The sequence below is a fragment of the Acomys minous genome, assembly GCF_964271855.1.
Source record: "Acomys minous genome assembly, chromosome: 20".
Classification (NCBI taxonomy): domain Eukaryota; kingdom Metazoa; phylum Chordata; class Mammalia; order Rodentia; family Muridae; genus Acomys; species Acomys minous.
Genome location: NC_140502.1, coordinates 18363679 through 18379859, shown reverse-complemented (window position 1 = coordinate 18379859; position 16181 = coordinate 18363679). Strand labels below are relative to the sequence as shown.

General features: G+C 43.7%; 1 protein-coding gene across 1 annotated transcript; it reads left to right on the top strand.

The window, feature by feature from the left end:
* Positions 1-11304: 11304 nt before the first annotated feature.
* Positions 11305-14452, top strand: LOC311591124 (cell adhesion molecule CEACAM3-like; the record flags this gene model as incomplete). Its single annotated transcript, XM_084770492.1, has 3 exons — positions 11305-11365; positions 12780-13127; positions 14169-14452. The coding sequence occupies 3 exons, from the start codon at positions 11305-11307 to the stop codon at positions 14450-14452; spliced, it is 693 nt and encodes a 230-aa protein (XP_084626618.1).
* Between the last annotated feature and the right edge of the window lie 1729 nt (positions 14453-16181).

The following is a 16181-nucleotide window of genomic DNA, read 5'->3' as shown; positions in this document are numbered from 1 at the left end:
GATGGCCCAGCGACCCTGGTTATGTCCTCCTCAGATATCCATTTTCATCTAGTGGCAAACTTCCATCTCCCCTACCACACAGCCTCTAACCTACGTCTTTTCAATGGTAAGTCCCAGTCTACAAGAAGAACATCATGATGGGCAGATCTGAGACCAGGGGTTCTGATCAAACTACTGCACCACCAAGAACAATGCATGGAGTAAATATGGAACCCATACTCAGATCTAGCCAATGGACAGGACATTCTCCACAGTTGAGGGGAGAATGGGGACTGACTTGGATATGAACTCTAGGCCCCATACTTGACCACTTCCTCATGGAGGGGAGGCCTGGTGGCACTCAGAGAAAGAATAATCAGACTACCAAGATGAGACTTGATGGCCTACAGCCATATACTGGGGGCAGAAGTCCCCCTTGGTCACACACATACGGGAGGGGAATAGGGTGAAAGCAGGGGGGAGGGAGGAATAGAAGGATACAAGGGATGGGATAACAATTTAGATATAATTTGAATTAATTAATTAAATAAATTTCAAAAAGAGAAGTAACACTTACTGGAGAAGAAGTCTCCTTTTTCTTCACACACCCCAGCCATGTAATACCACTAGGGAAAAGAGACAGCCAATACAGTGACCACATCAGGCTTGATTGATTCTGTTTGCTCTAGATGATCCAGAGACCCTGGTTATACCCTCCTCAGATATTCATTTCCATCCACAGGCACACTTCAACCTCTCCTGACATGCAGTCTCTCATCCAGCTACACAGTACTCTTAGCTTACCAATGGTGAGTCCCTGTCATACTCCGAAGAGTTCTTTATCCCGAACTGCTCTCCTAATAATAGAGAAACCTATATCTGCCTAGTCTCTAACTCAGTCACTCCTCTCAATAGGACCACAGTCAAGAAATATAGTCCTAGTAAGTGGAACTCTAAAATATTAGAAATGAGTTTTGAGGCAAAGCCTTACGAATAGAAAAGTAAATTACCAACTGATGCTCATGGACAAAAAAAAATTCCAAATACTCTCATGAAACTCCAGCCCCATTTCTTTCATCTCTCACTGTATCTCTAATTTCTTCTGGTTAACCTTCTATTGGTCTTTAATATGAGTGGGGGTATTTTTCCAAGTAGGAAGACTCACCCTTTAAGAACAATGTACTTTAGCTCAAGTAGGTTTTTCTTTCAGTCACTCATTCATGCCTTCCTGTCCCCTCCATTTGCATTCACAATTTCATTCTTGAAGACACAGAAGGACCAATCAGAGCCTTGAACCTTGCTCATGCTCTTTTACCCCCAAATGCTTACAGCTCCTGACTCATCTCAGGTGTTGATTGGCTTCTGCCCTGATTCAATTGGAGCCTGAAGAGGGAGGTGATGTATGTGCCTGAGAAGTTTGTCCTGAGTCAGGATGAAAGCAGGGTTTTGGTGATGCTGTTTCAGCTACTTCTCACAATGTTAGTGACAGGCATCAGGCTATCTATGAGCTTAGCAGTAGGGAAGTGGGAAAAGTGAAACCCAGGAGAGATACCGTGAGCTGAGTCCTCACTCTGAGAGTGCAGCTGTGAAGGGCTGTGGACACCAGTGCTTGTGATGACTTCAGGGAACAGAGAGGGACATTTACTTGGAGAATGGGGACCTTCTTTTGAAGTCTCCCAGTGGACAAGGATGACTTAACAGTCTGAAACAGTCTTATAGTTAGCCTAGTTGACACATCCCAGAGTCACCTTGGGAGAAAAGAGTTTCAACTCGCGTAGGAGGTTGGGCCGTGGACATATTTGTGAGGGATTGTCTGAATTGATGAAGGAAGGACCAAGCCACTGTGGGCAGCACTATCCTTAGGAAGATTGTCCCTAGTTATGTAAGAAAACTAGCTAGCTAATCATGAGCCAGAGATCCAGCCAGTGGATGAGCCAGCCAGTATCCTGTTTTCTGTCGTGATTGCTTTCAGTGCTACAAATTGACCCAGACCCAGAAGGGAAATGGAGCCTTTCCTCTCTCTTTAGGTGCTGTTCCTCAAGGTTTTTTATCACAGCAACAAAAAGAGACCTAGAACAGTGTGTAAGGAAGAGCAGAGGACACATCCATTTGAATCAATGTTCTCTGTAGTCAAGAGCAGACCCCTAAGCACCTGGTAGGCAAAAAGTAGGAATGATTTAGAAAGTAGGGATGAGCCAGCAAATGAAGGTACAGACCCTCTGTAAGTCTGCTATCCTTTTTTTTTCTTTTCTTTTTTTTTACATTTATTTTTTTTATTAATTTATTCTTATTACATCTCAGTTGTTAGCCCATCCCATGTATCCTCCCATTCCTCCCTTCTTCCCACTTCCCCCCTACTCCCCCCCTCCCCTAATTCTGTGTCTGAGGGGGACCTCCTCCCCCTGAATATGCTCATACGGTATCAAGTCTCTCCTTGGTGACCTATTATCTTTCCTCTGAGTGCCACCAGGCATCTCCATCCAAGGGATGTTCAAATATGGGGCACCAGAGTTTGTGTGAAAGTTAGATCTCCTTCTCCACTCAACAGTGGAGAATGTCCATCGGCTAGTCTGGGTAAGGGTTCAAAGTTTACTGCCTATTTTTTCCTTGGCTGTTGCACAGTTTGCGGAGGACCCCAGGGCCCAGACTCGCCTGTAGTTTTCCAGGACCCGCTGGATCCTTCTATTTCCTCTTTCTTCCAGGCTTCTCACACCTAAAGTTTCAATAGGATGTCCTCCCTTCTTACCCACTATCCTGGTAGGTACAGTTTTTCATGGGGGCGTACACCTTGGACTAGTGTCTCGATATAAGTGAGTATATACCATTTAGCTCTTTTTGCTTCTGTGTGAACTCACTCATTATGACAATTTCTAGTACAATCCATTTGTCCACAAATTTTGGAAATTCCTTGTTTTTAATAGCTGAGTAGTATTCCATAGTGTAAATGTACCACAGTTTCTTTATCCATTCTTCTATTGAGGGACACGTAGGTTGTTTCCAAGTTCTGGCTATTATGAATAAGGCAGCTAGGAACATGGTTGAGCATATGTCCCTGTTGTGTGGTAGTGCATCCTCTGGGTATATTCCAAGGAGTGGAATAGCTGGGTCTTGAGGAAGCCCTATTCCCATTTTTCTGAGAAAGCACCAGATAGATTTCCAAAGTGGTTGTACTAGTTTGCATTCCCACCAGCAATGCAGGAGTGTTCCTCTTTCTCCACACCCTCGCCAGCATGAGGTGTCAGTTGAGTTATTGATCTTAGCCATTCTGATGGGTGTAAGATGGAATCTCAGTGTCGTTTTGATTTGCATTTCTCTGATGACTAAGGAGGTCGAGCATTTCTTTAAGTGTTTCTCAGCCATTTCATATTCCTCTGTTGAGAATTCTCTGTTTAGCTCTGCGCCCCATTTCTCTATTGGGTTATTTGGTTTGGTGGTGTTTAATTTCTTGAGTTCTTTATATATTTTGGATATTAGACCTTTGTCAGATGAAGAGTTGGTGAAGATCTTTTCCCAGTAGGCTGTCACGTTGTTCCCTTGACAGTGTCACCTGCCTTACAGAAGCTTCTCAGCCTCATGAGGTCCTATTTATTAATTGTTGATGTTAAGGCCTGGGCTGTTAGTGTTCTGTTCAGGAAGTTGTCTCCTGTGCCTATGAGTTCCAGACTCTTCCCCACTTTTTCCTCTAACTGGGTTAATGTCTGTGGTTTTAGGTTGAGGTCTTTAATCCACTTGGACTTGAGTTTTGTTCATGGTGACAAAGAGGGGTCTAATTTCATTTTTCTACATGTAGACATCCAGTTAGACCAGCACCATTTGTTGAAGATGCTGTCGTTTTTCCATTGAATGGATTTGGCTTCTTTGTCGAAAATCAAGTGAGCAAATGTGTGTGGATTCATCTCTGGGTCTTCAGTTCGATTCCATTGATCCACTAGCCTATTGCTGTGCCAGTACCATGCTGTTTTAATTACTATTGCTCTATAGTACAACTTGAGATCAGGTATGGAGATTCCTCCAGAGGATTTTTTATTGTATAGGATTGTTTTTGCTATTCTGGGCTTTTTGTTTCTCCATATGAAGTTGAGAATTGTTCTTTCAATATCTTCAAAATATTTAGTAGGTATTCTGATAGGGATTGCATTGAATCTGTAAATTGCTTTTGGTAAGATGGCCATTTTTACTATGTTGATTCTTCCAATCCACGAACAAGGTAGATCCCGCCATCTTCTGATGTCATTTTCTATCTCTTTCTTCAGAGGTTTAAAGTTTTTTTCAAATAAATCCTTCACTTGCTTGGTTAGGGTTATTCCTAGATATTTTATATTGCTTGTGGCTATCGTGAAGGGAGTAATTTTTCTAATTTCTTCCTCTGCCTGTTTGTCATTTGTATATAGGAAAGCTACTGACTTTTTTGAGTTTATTTTGTATCCTGCCAATTTGCTGAAGGTGTTTATCAGCTGTAGGAGTTCTCTGGTGGAATTTTGGGGGTCACTTATATACACTATCATATCATCTGCAAATAGGGATAATTTTACTTCTTCCTTTCCCATTTGGATCCCCTTGATCTCCTTTTGATGTCTTATTGCTCTGGCTAGAACTTCAAGAACTATATTAAAGAGATATGGGGAAAGTGGGCAGCCTTGTCTGGTCCCCGATTTTAGAGGGATTTCCTTGAGTATCTCTCCATTTAATTTAATGTTGGCTATTGGTTTGCTGTATATAGCCTTTATTGTGTTTAGAAAAGTGCCTTGTATTCCCGATCTCTCCAGAACTTTAAACATAAATGGGTGTTGGATTTTTTCAAATGCTTTTTCTGCATCTAAAGAGATGATCATATGGTTTTTCTCTTTCAGTTTGTTTATATGGTGGATTACATTGATGGATTTCCGTATGTTAAACCATCCCTGCCTTCCTGGAATGAAGCCTACCTGGTCATGGTGAATGATGTCTTTGATATGCTGTTGTATTCGCTTTGCGAGTATTTTGTTGAGTATTTTTGCATCAATGTTCATAAGAGAAATTGGTCTGAAATTCTCTTTTTTGTTGGGTCTTTGTGGGGTTTAGGTATCAATGTGACTGTGGCCTCATAGAAGGAGTTTGGTAATATTCCGTCCATTTCTATCTTTCGGAATAGCTTGAATAGTATCTGTATTAGCTCCTTTTTTAAGGACTGGTAGAATTCTGCGCTGAAACCATCTGGCCCTGGGCTTTTTTTTGGTTGGAAGACTATCAATGGTTGCTTCTATTTCTATAGATGAAATAGGGCTATTTAATTTGTTTATCTGGTCTTGGTTCAATTTTGGTAAATGGAATCGGTCAAGAAATTTGTCCATTTCCCTTAAATTTTCAAATTTTGTGGCATAAATGTCTTTGAAGTAGGTCCTTACGATTCTTTGTATTTCTTCGGTGTCTGTTGTTATGTCTCCCTTTTCATTTCTGATTTTGTTAATTTGGATAGCGTTTCTTTGTCTTTTAGTTAGATTGGCTAACGGTTTGTCTATCTTGTTAATTTTCTCAAAGAACCAGCTCTTGGCTTTGTTGATTCTTTGGATTGTTCTCTTTGTTTCTAATTTATTGATTTCAGCCCTGAGTTTGATTATTTCCAGGCGTCTACTCCTCTTGGGTGTTTCTGCTTCTTTTTTTTCTAGGGCTTCCAGATGTGTTGTTAAGTTGTTTATGTGGGATGATTCCATTTTCTTTTTAAAGGCACTTAGTGCTATGAATTTTCCTCTTAGCACTGCTTTCAATGTGTCCCACAAATTTGGGTATGTTGTTCCATTATTTTCATTGAATTTCAGGAAGTCTTTTATTTCTTCCCTTATTTCTTCCGTGATCCATGTGTCATTAAGTAGAAAGTTGTTTAGTTTCCACGTGTTGGTATGCTTTTTGTTATTTCTATTGTTGTTGAAGTCCAGCCTTAGACCATGGTGATCTGATAAGATACAAGGTATTATTTCAATCTTCTTGTATCTGTTGAGGTTTGCTTCGTGACCAACTATGTGATCAATTTTAGAGAACATTCCATGGGGTGCTGAGAAAAAGGTATACTCCTTTGCATTTGGGTGGAAAGTTCTGTAGATATCTGTTAGATCCATTTGATTCATGACATTGGTTAATGAGGTTATTTCCCGGCTTAGTTTTGAAATCAAAGCCCTATCCTTGAGCGAAAGTGGGGTGTTGAAGTCTCCCACTATTAATGTGTGGGTATCGATGAATGGGGCAAGCTTTGTTAATAACTCTTTTACAAATGTCGGAGCCCTTGTATTCGGAGCATAGATGTTCAAAATCGTGATGTCTTCCTGGTTGACTTTACCTTTGACAAGTATGAAGTGACCATCCTTGTCTCTTTTGACTAATTTTGGTTGAAAGTCTATTTTATTAGATATTAGAATAGCTACCCCAGCTTGTTTCTTGTGACCATTTGCTTGGAATATTTTTCCCCAACCTTTTACTCTGAGGCAATGTCTGTCCTTGTGGTTGAGATGTGTTTCTTGAATGCAGAAGAATGTTGGGTTGTGTTTATGCATCCACTCTGTTAGTCTGTGTCTTTTTATTGGAGAGTTGAGACCATTGATGTTGAGAGATATTAATGACCAGTGATTGGTAAGTCCCTTCATCTTTGGTATTTATAACAATCGAGTTTTTGTGAAGTTGTGATTTTGCAATGGTGTAGTTATTTATTTCTTATGTATTTTTGGTTGTAGTTTGACCAGTTGGGGTGGAGTTTTCCTTCTAGTAACTCCTGTAAAGCCGGATTTGTTGCTAGGTACTGTGTGAATTTGTTTTTGTCATGGAATATCTTGTCTTCACCTCCAATGGTTATTGATAATTTTGCTGGATATAGTAGTCTTGCCTGGTATCTGTGTTCTCTTAGGGTTTACAGAACCTCTGTCCAGGCCCTTCTGGCTTTCATGGTCTCTGCTGAGAAGTCAGGAGTGATTCTGATAGGTTTGCCTTCATATGTTGCTCGTCCTTTTTCTCTTGCCACTTTTAATATTTTTTCCTTGTTCTATATATTTTGTGTTGTTATTATTATGTGGCAGGAAGATTTTCTTTTTGGGTCTATTCTATTTGGTGTTCTGTAGGCCTCTTGTATGCTCGTATGCATCTCCTTCTGCAAATTGGGGAAATTTTCCTCTATTATTCGATCAAAGATATTTTCTGGGCTGTGGAGTCAGTTGCCTTCTCTTTCCTCTATCCCTATTATTCTCAAGTTTCATCTTTTCATGTTGTCTTTTATTTCATGAACGCTTTGTGTCAGGAACTTTTCAGATTTAGCATTATCCTGGATGATTGTTTCCAATTGTGCGATTGTATCTTCAAGTCCTGATATTCGTTCTTCCATTTCTTGCAATCTGTTAGATAAGGCCACCTCTGAGATGTTTGCTTTCTTTTCTGATGCTTCTCGATCACGTTTTTCTTCCGTGTGTTCTTTGATGATATCTTCCATTTTTATCTTCAGGTCTTGAACTGTTTTAATAATTTCCTTCATCTGGTTATTTGTGTTTTTCTGAAATTCTTCAAATGCCTCTTTATATGACTCTTTTAAGTCATCAGCCCTCTTGCTTGCTTCCTCCTGCATTTGCTTACAGATTTTATTTGTTTCTTCCATTATCATCTTACTTACTAAGGATTTGAGGTGGTTTTCATGTATATCCATTGTTGTTGGGTTCTCCAGGTTGTTTTCATTAGGATTGCTGGGATCTGGAGATGCCATCCTGTTTTGGTTTTTGTTAGCATTCTTTCGTTGTCCCCTTGTCATTTTGGTGACTCTAATGTTGGGAGGTGGTTTGTAGTGACCTTCCCTGTTTGGGAGTGGATAGTTGATGTCTGATTATAGGTAGGGTGCCCTTACCTGTGGGGAACAGGGAGTACTTCCCTGGACCAGGCTGGTGATTCAGATTCTACTCCTGGAGATTTTTCTCAACACTTTAGGCTCCAGGCTGAGTCATGCAAAGTAGGTTTCTGTTTGGGCCTTTTCCCCTTACTGCTGTATCTCAAGTCAGAAGTATTGGGATCTAGAGTAAGGTCAGCACACAAGCTCTCTGGTTGTGTAGGTTGATCCCAGCTGTCTGTCTTTCCTGTTGCTTTGTAGCCAAGACCCCAGGTGGATCAGATCTTCTGGGTTGTAGCTGTTTTTAGCTCTGCCTCTACACTCTGTAGGAGCGTCCAGCCTTTCCCATGAATTTGGGAGTTCTTGCTGGGTCTGCAGGAGCTGACACAGCTAGGATCTGCCTGTTGGAGATTACAGGATCTGTGCCTGGTGGGCCTGAAACCATATGGTTTCAGGCCACTGGCAGTATCTGAGGAGGTAGCAGTTTCCACACCCCTGTATGCCAGGCCACTCCCAGCTTGCTATAAATTAGCAGTTACACCCTGCACGCATGAGCCACAGCTCCCTATATTGTGTGACACAGCTAGGTTCCGTTGTTCGGGGAGTGCCCAGTCAGAGCCAGCAGCTCGTCCCCGTGACTGGCGACAAAGGACGCTTAGACCGCTCCCAGACGCTTTAAGGCAGCAGTTATTCCCTGCCAGCAAGACCCACAGCTCCCGATAACGTGGGCGGTCCTAACGAGGGTGCGCAAGAATGACTCCTGCTAGTTCTGTTGTTCGGGGAGAGCCCAGTCAGAGCCAGCAGCTCGTCCCCGCGGCTGGCGACAAATCTCCTGTATTTTCCCTTTCTGCTAGAGAAAGGCAGAGTGTGTCGCCTTAGGGCAGCAGTTATTCCCTGCCAGCAAGACCCACGGCTCCTGATAACCTGGGTGGATCTGTCGCAGGCCCACAGAGATGGACCCAGTTAGTTCAGTTGTTTGGGGAGTGCCGGCAGCCGGGCCACGCAGCTGGTGCCAAAGGCGGTTCAGACCGCTGGCGGGAATCTCCTGCCAGAATACTGCCAGTTCCCTTTAGGGCAGTAGTTAGTCCCTGCAAGCGTAACCCTCGGCTCCCTATAACGTGGGCGGACCCACTGGGCTGTGGGAGCAGACCGTAACGGTTTCTAACTGCCCCAGTTTGCAGGGTCAATCCTTTGGGTCTGGCTTCAGCTTCAGTGCAGGACGCAGACGCGGTCCATGAGCTATAAGCCAGTTCTAGTTGTTTTTGGTGAGACTCGCCACCTGTGTTTCCACCCAGGTTAGGCAGGTGCCCTCTACAGTTTGGCGTGGTGTGGATGTAGAGGTTCAATGGTAGTTTCACCCTATTCGCTGAGACTCCTCAGGCTTGGGGCCCCGGAAAATCTCCTCCCCAAATGGTGAATTTGGGTTTTATGTGCTGGCTACAGCTTGATTGTGGATTCCATTTCAGAGTTTGGGGAGTGCGTTTAGCCCTTGGGGCTGTTGCTTGTCCCAGGGTTGGACCCCCTGGTGGTCTGTGGAGTTTGGGGCCCCACTCACCTACAGTTCTCAAAATCCAGCAGTCTGTGGTTCCATTCAAGTTCCTGGTCTCCTCGGAGAAGATCAGCTATGGTGCCTACTGGTCGATGCCATCTTGGAATCCTGCTATCCTTTTAATACAGAGTCAATGTTCTAGAACTTTTCTCTGAAATTATCTCCTCTGTATCAACTCTTATTCCACCTTTAGTCCAGGGCTTCCAAGAAAAACCTGGAAGCTTGTCTAACTCTGCCATACGGTAGATGGAAACAAGAGTTCTGGAGTGCACAGTAGGCAGGATGACAGGCCGTACATCCAACCTGTGCTGAAAGGACCACGGCAGGTCACATTTGACTTGTGGGCCAACCCTGCTGTTGGCATAGACATGAGGGTTCAGTTCTCCCATTGATCTCCAGGAGTCAATATCAGGACACACACTGAACTCTCAGAAAAATTGTTTCCCTGAGCCCTGTCTTGCCTAAGAGACTGGTATCCATGCTGTCCCGACTAAGCTGGACCTACTTCCCAAGATCCTGCTCAGTTTCTGTTGTCTGAGAACACCCCTGTCTCAGGAATTTAAAGTCCCCTCTTTCCCAGTATCTTCCATAGGGGAATACAGGATTAATTCAGGAAAATAATTTAGACCAGGAAAGAGTTGACCAGAAAAAAAAGGGAACCTATGCACCCTCAACACACAGCTCACCCAACAAAATGCTGGAAAACTGCCTTGACACCCTCCATAGGAAGAGGGAGCCCACAGTCCCTTCAAGGACACACTAACAACTTCTTCCCCAACACTGAGGAAGTGAAATACACACAGAGAGAGAAAGAGAGAGATACATAGATACATAGATAATCTTAGCATTGTGTCTCCACACTAGGATTTGGGCACTTACGACAGGACACACACGGGGTAGACCAACAGCATTAGATCAGGACCCCTCACTTGTCCTGGGGTAAACTGAGCTCCAGGATGTTAGACTCAGCCCACACACTTGGCTCCCTCACTGTGCCCATGGACCTGAGGAAGTCTCTGGGAGTCAGGCAGGCCCTGGTTGAGGAAGCCCTGGGTTCCAGATGGCATTAGAAGCTTATCTCACTGCTTGGTCTTGCGTTCTCATTAAAGATGACATGGGACAAGGATTTATTGGCCTCTGGAACCGGCCAGCACACAGCCATGAGAACCATGGTTAGGGTTGGTCCTCTGGTCATCTTCTTCAGTGACTCAGCAGGGAGAATAGCTGGAAAGGTGTTCCCACCATTAGCTATCTGTCCTGATGGACTCAGGAGATCCCACAGGAAGGTCGGAGTCCCTAAGGGCTGGAATAAAAGTCACAAGTCCTCCTTGCAAGTACTTGTTCTAGGGGTCCAGCTCTGGAATTCTCTCCTGCAAGCACCTTGTAACAGAGGTGCTCATCTGGACAGCTCCCAGACCCAAGGTGCAGTTTCCCCAGCAATCACTAGGTGGCTATAGAAGGACACACACTCACCACCCAGAAAATTATTTCCAGGAGCCAGGAGATTAACTGTAGCCTGACTTCCACTCCCATCCCTACAGACCTGAGGTCTCTGGCCCAACCTTCTCAGATCTACCGGCTGCTCCTGGGTTTCTAAGCAGCACTACCCTGCCAGAGAATCCTGTGTAGATACACCTCTCTCCTGGCACCTTCCATGAGGAAATGTAGACAGAGGACATCTGCATCCCAGGAAGGGCATGGGCTGACCCAACGCATGGCTCAGCAAGCACAGGAAGATGGAGGGTCCCCCTCAAAGTCTCCCTAGGCAGATAGAGTCAGTGTTCTCTCTTCAGGACTCAGGACACCTTCTGCTTCACACGCACAAGCACAATTCCTGGACTCATGAAGCTCCTGGGATTCATGACAATGCACTCTGACTGGTTCCTCCAGTGATAATGGCTCTGTCCCTTTCCCATGGCATCACTTGGCTTGTCTCTTTCCAGTCATGTCACCATCTGGCAAGACCCTGCAGATCCTTGAGAACACAGGACAAACTAAGTGCTCAGGTAGGATTCTTTTATAAAGGACATGTTAGAACACAGAAAGGGTAGCCCTCAGGTGAACTGTTGCTGTCAAAAGGCACAGAGATGACCATCAGCCTTGTTGCATGCATGTGGTCTGAAGGACTGAAACATTTCTCTCTCTCTCTCTCTCTCTCTCTCTCTCTCTCTCTCTCTCTCTCCTTACCTATCTTATCTATCTCTATATCATCTATCTGTTATCTATCTATCTATGTATCTATCTATCTATCTTCCAAATTGGAACCAGGCAGAAATATGAGAGGAAGGTACAGAGATGGGTCTAGGACATCATCCTTGACAACAGTCAGCATTACCCTGGGAAGGCCTCCTGTGTGTGAGGAGGCTGAGCTCAGAGGGAGGAAGACAGCAGAGCTTGGGGATAGGGCTAGATAAAATGCTCTTCAACACAAATGGAGGGCTGAGCAAGCATCAGGGCCCATGGGGACCCATTCTGTATTTCCTTGCAAAGGGTACAGTGTCTGGTAGTGTCTCCTGCTAAACCACCCACTGACAACACTGCTGGATGGTAGGGGAGCAGGGGGGAGCTCAGAGCCTGGGGGAAGGATAAGGAAAGCTCGCTTAAGTTGTACTCTGATATCAATATAGGTGCTGTGACAAGCACACAGGTTTGCATACACATTCACCAACACATATACTCACACACCTGCCCCCACACACCTACTCCCCTGAAATGAATAGGTTAATGTGAGATGGAGGTTTAAGCAGTATTTATACTTCCAGATATGAGAATTTCATTAACATCTGGACTTGCAAGGCCCAGGGACGTTCATTCACCACTCCCTTTTTTTGGTTTTTTGAGGCACAGTTTCTCTTTGTAGCCTTGGCTATCTGTGATGGCCTTGATCTTACAGAGACCTACCTGCCTCTGCCCCCTGAGTGCTGGGATTAAAGGTGTGCACCACCATGCCTTCTCACTACCCACAAGTATCTGAGCCTATCCAACCTCTGGACCTTCCAGAACCATAAAACTAGTTTTTCCTAACAACACCCTAGCTCTAGTGGACTGTAAGACAGAGAATAAAACCCTCACTGACATGAAGTGAGTGGTTGGTTGGAACAAGGAAAGGAGAATATTTAAGAGGTCAAAAGAAGAAGCCTGGGGGACTGTAGAGGAATAAGAGGTCAGGGAAGGCACCCACTCCTGTATTTTCCTACAGTAAGCAGGCATGTGAGGACACTGAGGGTAGAAACAAGAGGAGGAGCAGTTTCAACATAGAGGAAGTTATATGATCAGGTGCATCTTACTTCCTCTGAGCTGACAGACACTTCCAACCTCCTCTGAGCGATAGATTTAGGCTTTCAGGGCCATCTTTTCACCAATGATAAAAGTCTCAATATTGATAAAACTCTGTCTTTTCCCTTCTACCCTCCCTTTTAGCCTGCATTCACCCTTCCGTCACTGGGCAGCTCATTATCGAACCGGTGCCTCTCAACATTGTTGATGGAAGCAACACGCTCCTACTTGTTCATACTATGCCAGAGAAACTTCGATCCTTTTCCTGGTACAAAGGGGTAGCCATTCTCCACAAAAATTTAATTTCATGGAGTGAAATAACCACGAATAGAAGTATGCTGGGGCCTGCATACAGTGGTAGAGAGACAGTGTACCCCAATGGGTCACTGCTACTACACAATGTCACCCAGAAGGACATTGGATTATACACCCTATGGACCTTAAATATGCAGCTTGATAATCAGGATACTTACGGACAGCTCCACATATACAGTAAGTGACTCTCAGTGATGTCTGGGTGCTGGTGGGGATGATTTTTCTGTACACACACAGGGCTGTCAAGTGTGGACTATGCCTGCCTCCCCTTTACTTTCTGTCTCTACATTGCAGTTTGAGCACTCATTCTAGGGCACACACTGAGGAGAAATATTGAAATATATAAGTATATCTCACCTGACTCCATCTACAGTGGAAGATCTGTGTTAGGTAATTCAGCCCAAGAGTGCCAGTTAGCCTCAGACACTTAGGGCTATCACCATAAACTTGGCCCTGAGAAAAAGTCTGCAGATGTCAGGTAGCAACTAGATGAGAGAACTATGGCTTCCTTATTGTGAGGTGAACATCAGGAAGTCAAGGGTCCAGGTCTCTGTCACAGATTCAACTCTACTTGTCCCAAGTAAACATCTCTTCCGAGCTACAATTGAACTTCCTGTTAGAGATGATAGGGAACAGGGCTTTACGGACTGTCCATGTCTCATAGAGTGTGGGAGAAGATGTGCACCACCATGACAGGTGCAGTGATGTAGGCCATCTGAGCATCTTTGTTTCTTGAGTCTCAGTGGAGAGGTAACAGGTCATAAGCCAACTGTTCTGATGGGCTTAAGAGACTTATGGGAAGGACATGTTCTCAAGGAGAGGGACAGAGAAGATGGTTCTCCGGAAGCTCACTGTCCTCATGGCTCCAGCCCAGTGAACTCTCTTCTGCAGGTAAATGGTAACAGATGTTGCTTATTTGAGCAGCTGCTCCCATCCCAAGGTCAGGCTGTTGCTCATATCTAAGTGTGACTCATGGACACAGCAATGATTATGTGCCATGTGTTCAAGTATAGGAAAATGGAGACACATCAGACTCTGTCAGAATCAGAGTCACACCGGCTGTGAGTGGAAAGTTCAAAGCAGAAGAAACTTGTCTGTTGTCACAGTCCCAATGTCTCCACCATGGAGGCTCGTTGAGGTGTCTGTTGGCTACAGAGGGTCTGGTGGAGCTCTCTGAAGGATGATTGTCATTTGCTCCCCTCCTCTGTTTCTTCATAGAGCCCGTGACACAACCCTGTGTTCATGTCATCAACACCACAATCAGAGTCCAGAGCTCTGTCATCCTCACTTGTCTCTCAGTCGACACTGGAATCAACACTCAGTGGTTCTTCAATAACCAGAATCTGCAGCTCACAGAGAGGATGGCACTGTCCCCGACAAAGTGCCAGCTCACCATAGATCCTGTGAGGATGGAGGATGCTGGAGATTATCAGTGTGAGGTCTCCAACCCAGTCAGTTTGCAGACCAGTGTCCCACTCACCCTGGCTGTTATGAATGAGTGACCCCTCTTCTCATCCCATAGCAGATTGTGGACATTTCTTTATCAATTGGATACAAAAATTGGAAAAGGTTACATATATAAACCATCCCTGAATGCCTGGAATGAAGCCTACCTGGTCATTTTGAATGATATCTTTGATATGTCTTTTGTTCATTTTGCAGCTATTTTTGTGTCTATGTTCATAAGAGAAATTGGTCTGAAGTTCTCCTTTTTTGTTGGGTCTTTGTGAGGTTTAAGTATCAACGTGATTGTGGCCTCAAAGAAAGAATTTGGTAATGTTCCATTCATTTCTCTCTTTTGGAGTAGTTTGAAGAGTATTGAGATTAGCTCCTCTTTGAAGGTCTGTTAGAATTCGTTAGTCATCAGAGAAATGCAAATAAAAATGGCTCTGAGATTCCATCTTACACCCCTCAGATTGGCTAAGATCAAAAATTCAAATGACATCACATGCGGAAAGGATGTGGAGAAAGAGGAACACTCCTTCATTGATGGTGGTAATGCAAACTAGTACAACTGCTTTGGAAATCTGTCTGGTGCTATCTCAGAAAACTGGGAATAAGGCTTCCTCAAGATCCAACTATTCCACTCCTTGGAATGTACCCAGAAGATGCTCAAGTACACAACAAAGACATATGCTCAACCATGTTCATAGCGGCCTTATTCATAATAGCCAGAACATGGAAACAGCCTAACTGTCCCTCAGTAGAAGACTGGATAAAGAAACTGTGGTACATTTACACTATGGAATACTACTCAGTTCTTAAAAACCGGTGGCACTGAGAGGAAAGATAGCAGGCTACCAAGAAGAGACTTGATACCCTAGGATCATATACAGTGGAAGGAGGTCCCCCTCAGTCACAGTCATAGGGGAGGGGAATAGGGTAAAAGTGGGAGGGATGGAGAAATGGCAGGATGCAAGGGATGGGAGAACAATTGAGATGAAATATGAATGAATTAATAAAGAAATGCTAAAAAATGAAAAAATCTATAATTTTCTTTTTTACTGTGTATCTTTCTGGATTTGCTATCAGTATGATGCTAGCTTTGGAGAAAGGTTGTCTAAGTTATAGAATAACTGGAGAATAATTGGATTTTGTTCTTTTCAAATATATAATAGAGGACCAATGAGATGGCTAAGTAATTAAGAGCAAGGGCAGTATAATTTGATTCCCAACAGACAAATGGTGGCTCACAACTATCTGTAACTCTAGATACAGAACACAAAACACCCTTTTCTGATATCTACAAGCTCCAGACATGAAAGTGGTACAAGATATAAATGCAAGGCCAAGACAAGTATGGGTCAAGAACACAAATTTTGTTAAACTAAGTAAAGATAGGGAAAAATTCTGTGATGATTCCATTGTCTTGTACTTTGTTCTCTGATTTCTTTCAGAAATTTTTATATTTTATGTGTCTGTAGTTTATATGTGTGCACCACATATATGTAGGTCAGAATATGGTCTCAGATTCATTTGGAACTGAAGTTACAGATGATTTGTCAGCTGCCACGTAAACCCTGGGAATCAAACCCAGGTGTTCTTGAAGAGCACCAAGTGCTCTTAAGTGTTGAGCCATCTCTCCAGAAGCTGAAACATTTTATTACTGTTTCAATCTCATTTCTTGTTGTGTATATGCCCAATCATGTACCGTAACATGGTTTTTGAAAATCCATCCATTTATTTCATATGTCCTGAATTGATGAAATGTGAATTTCTTAGGTATGACCT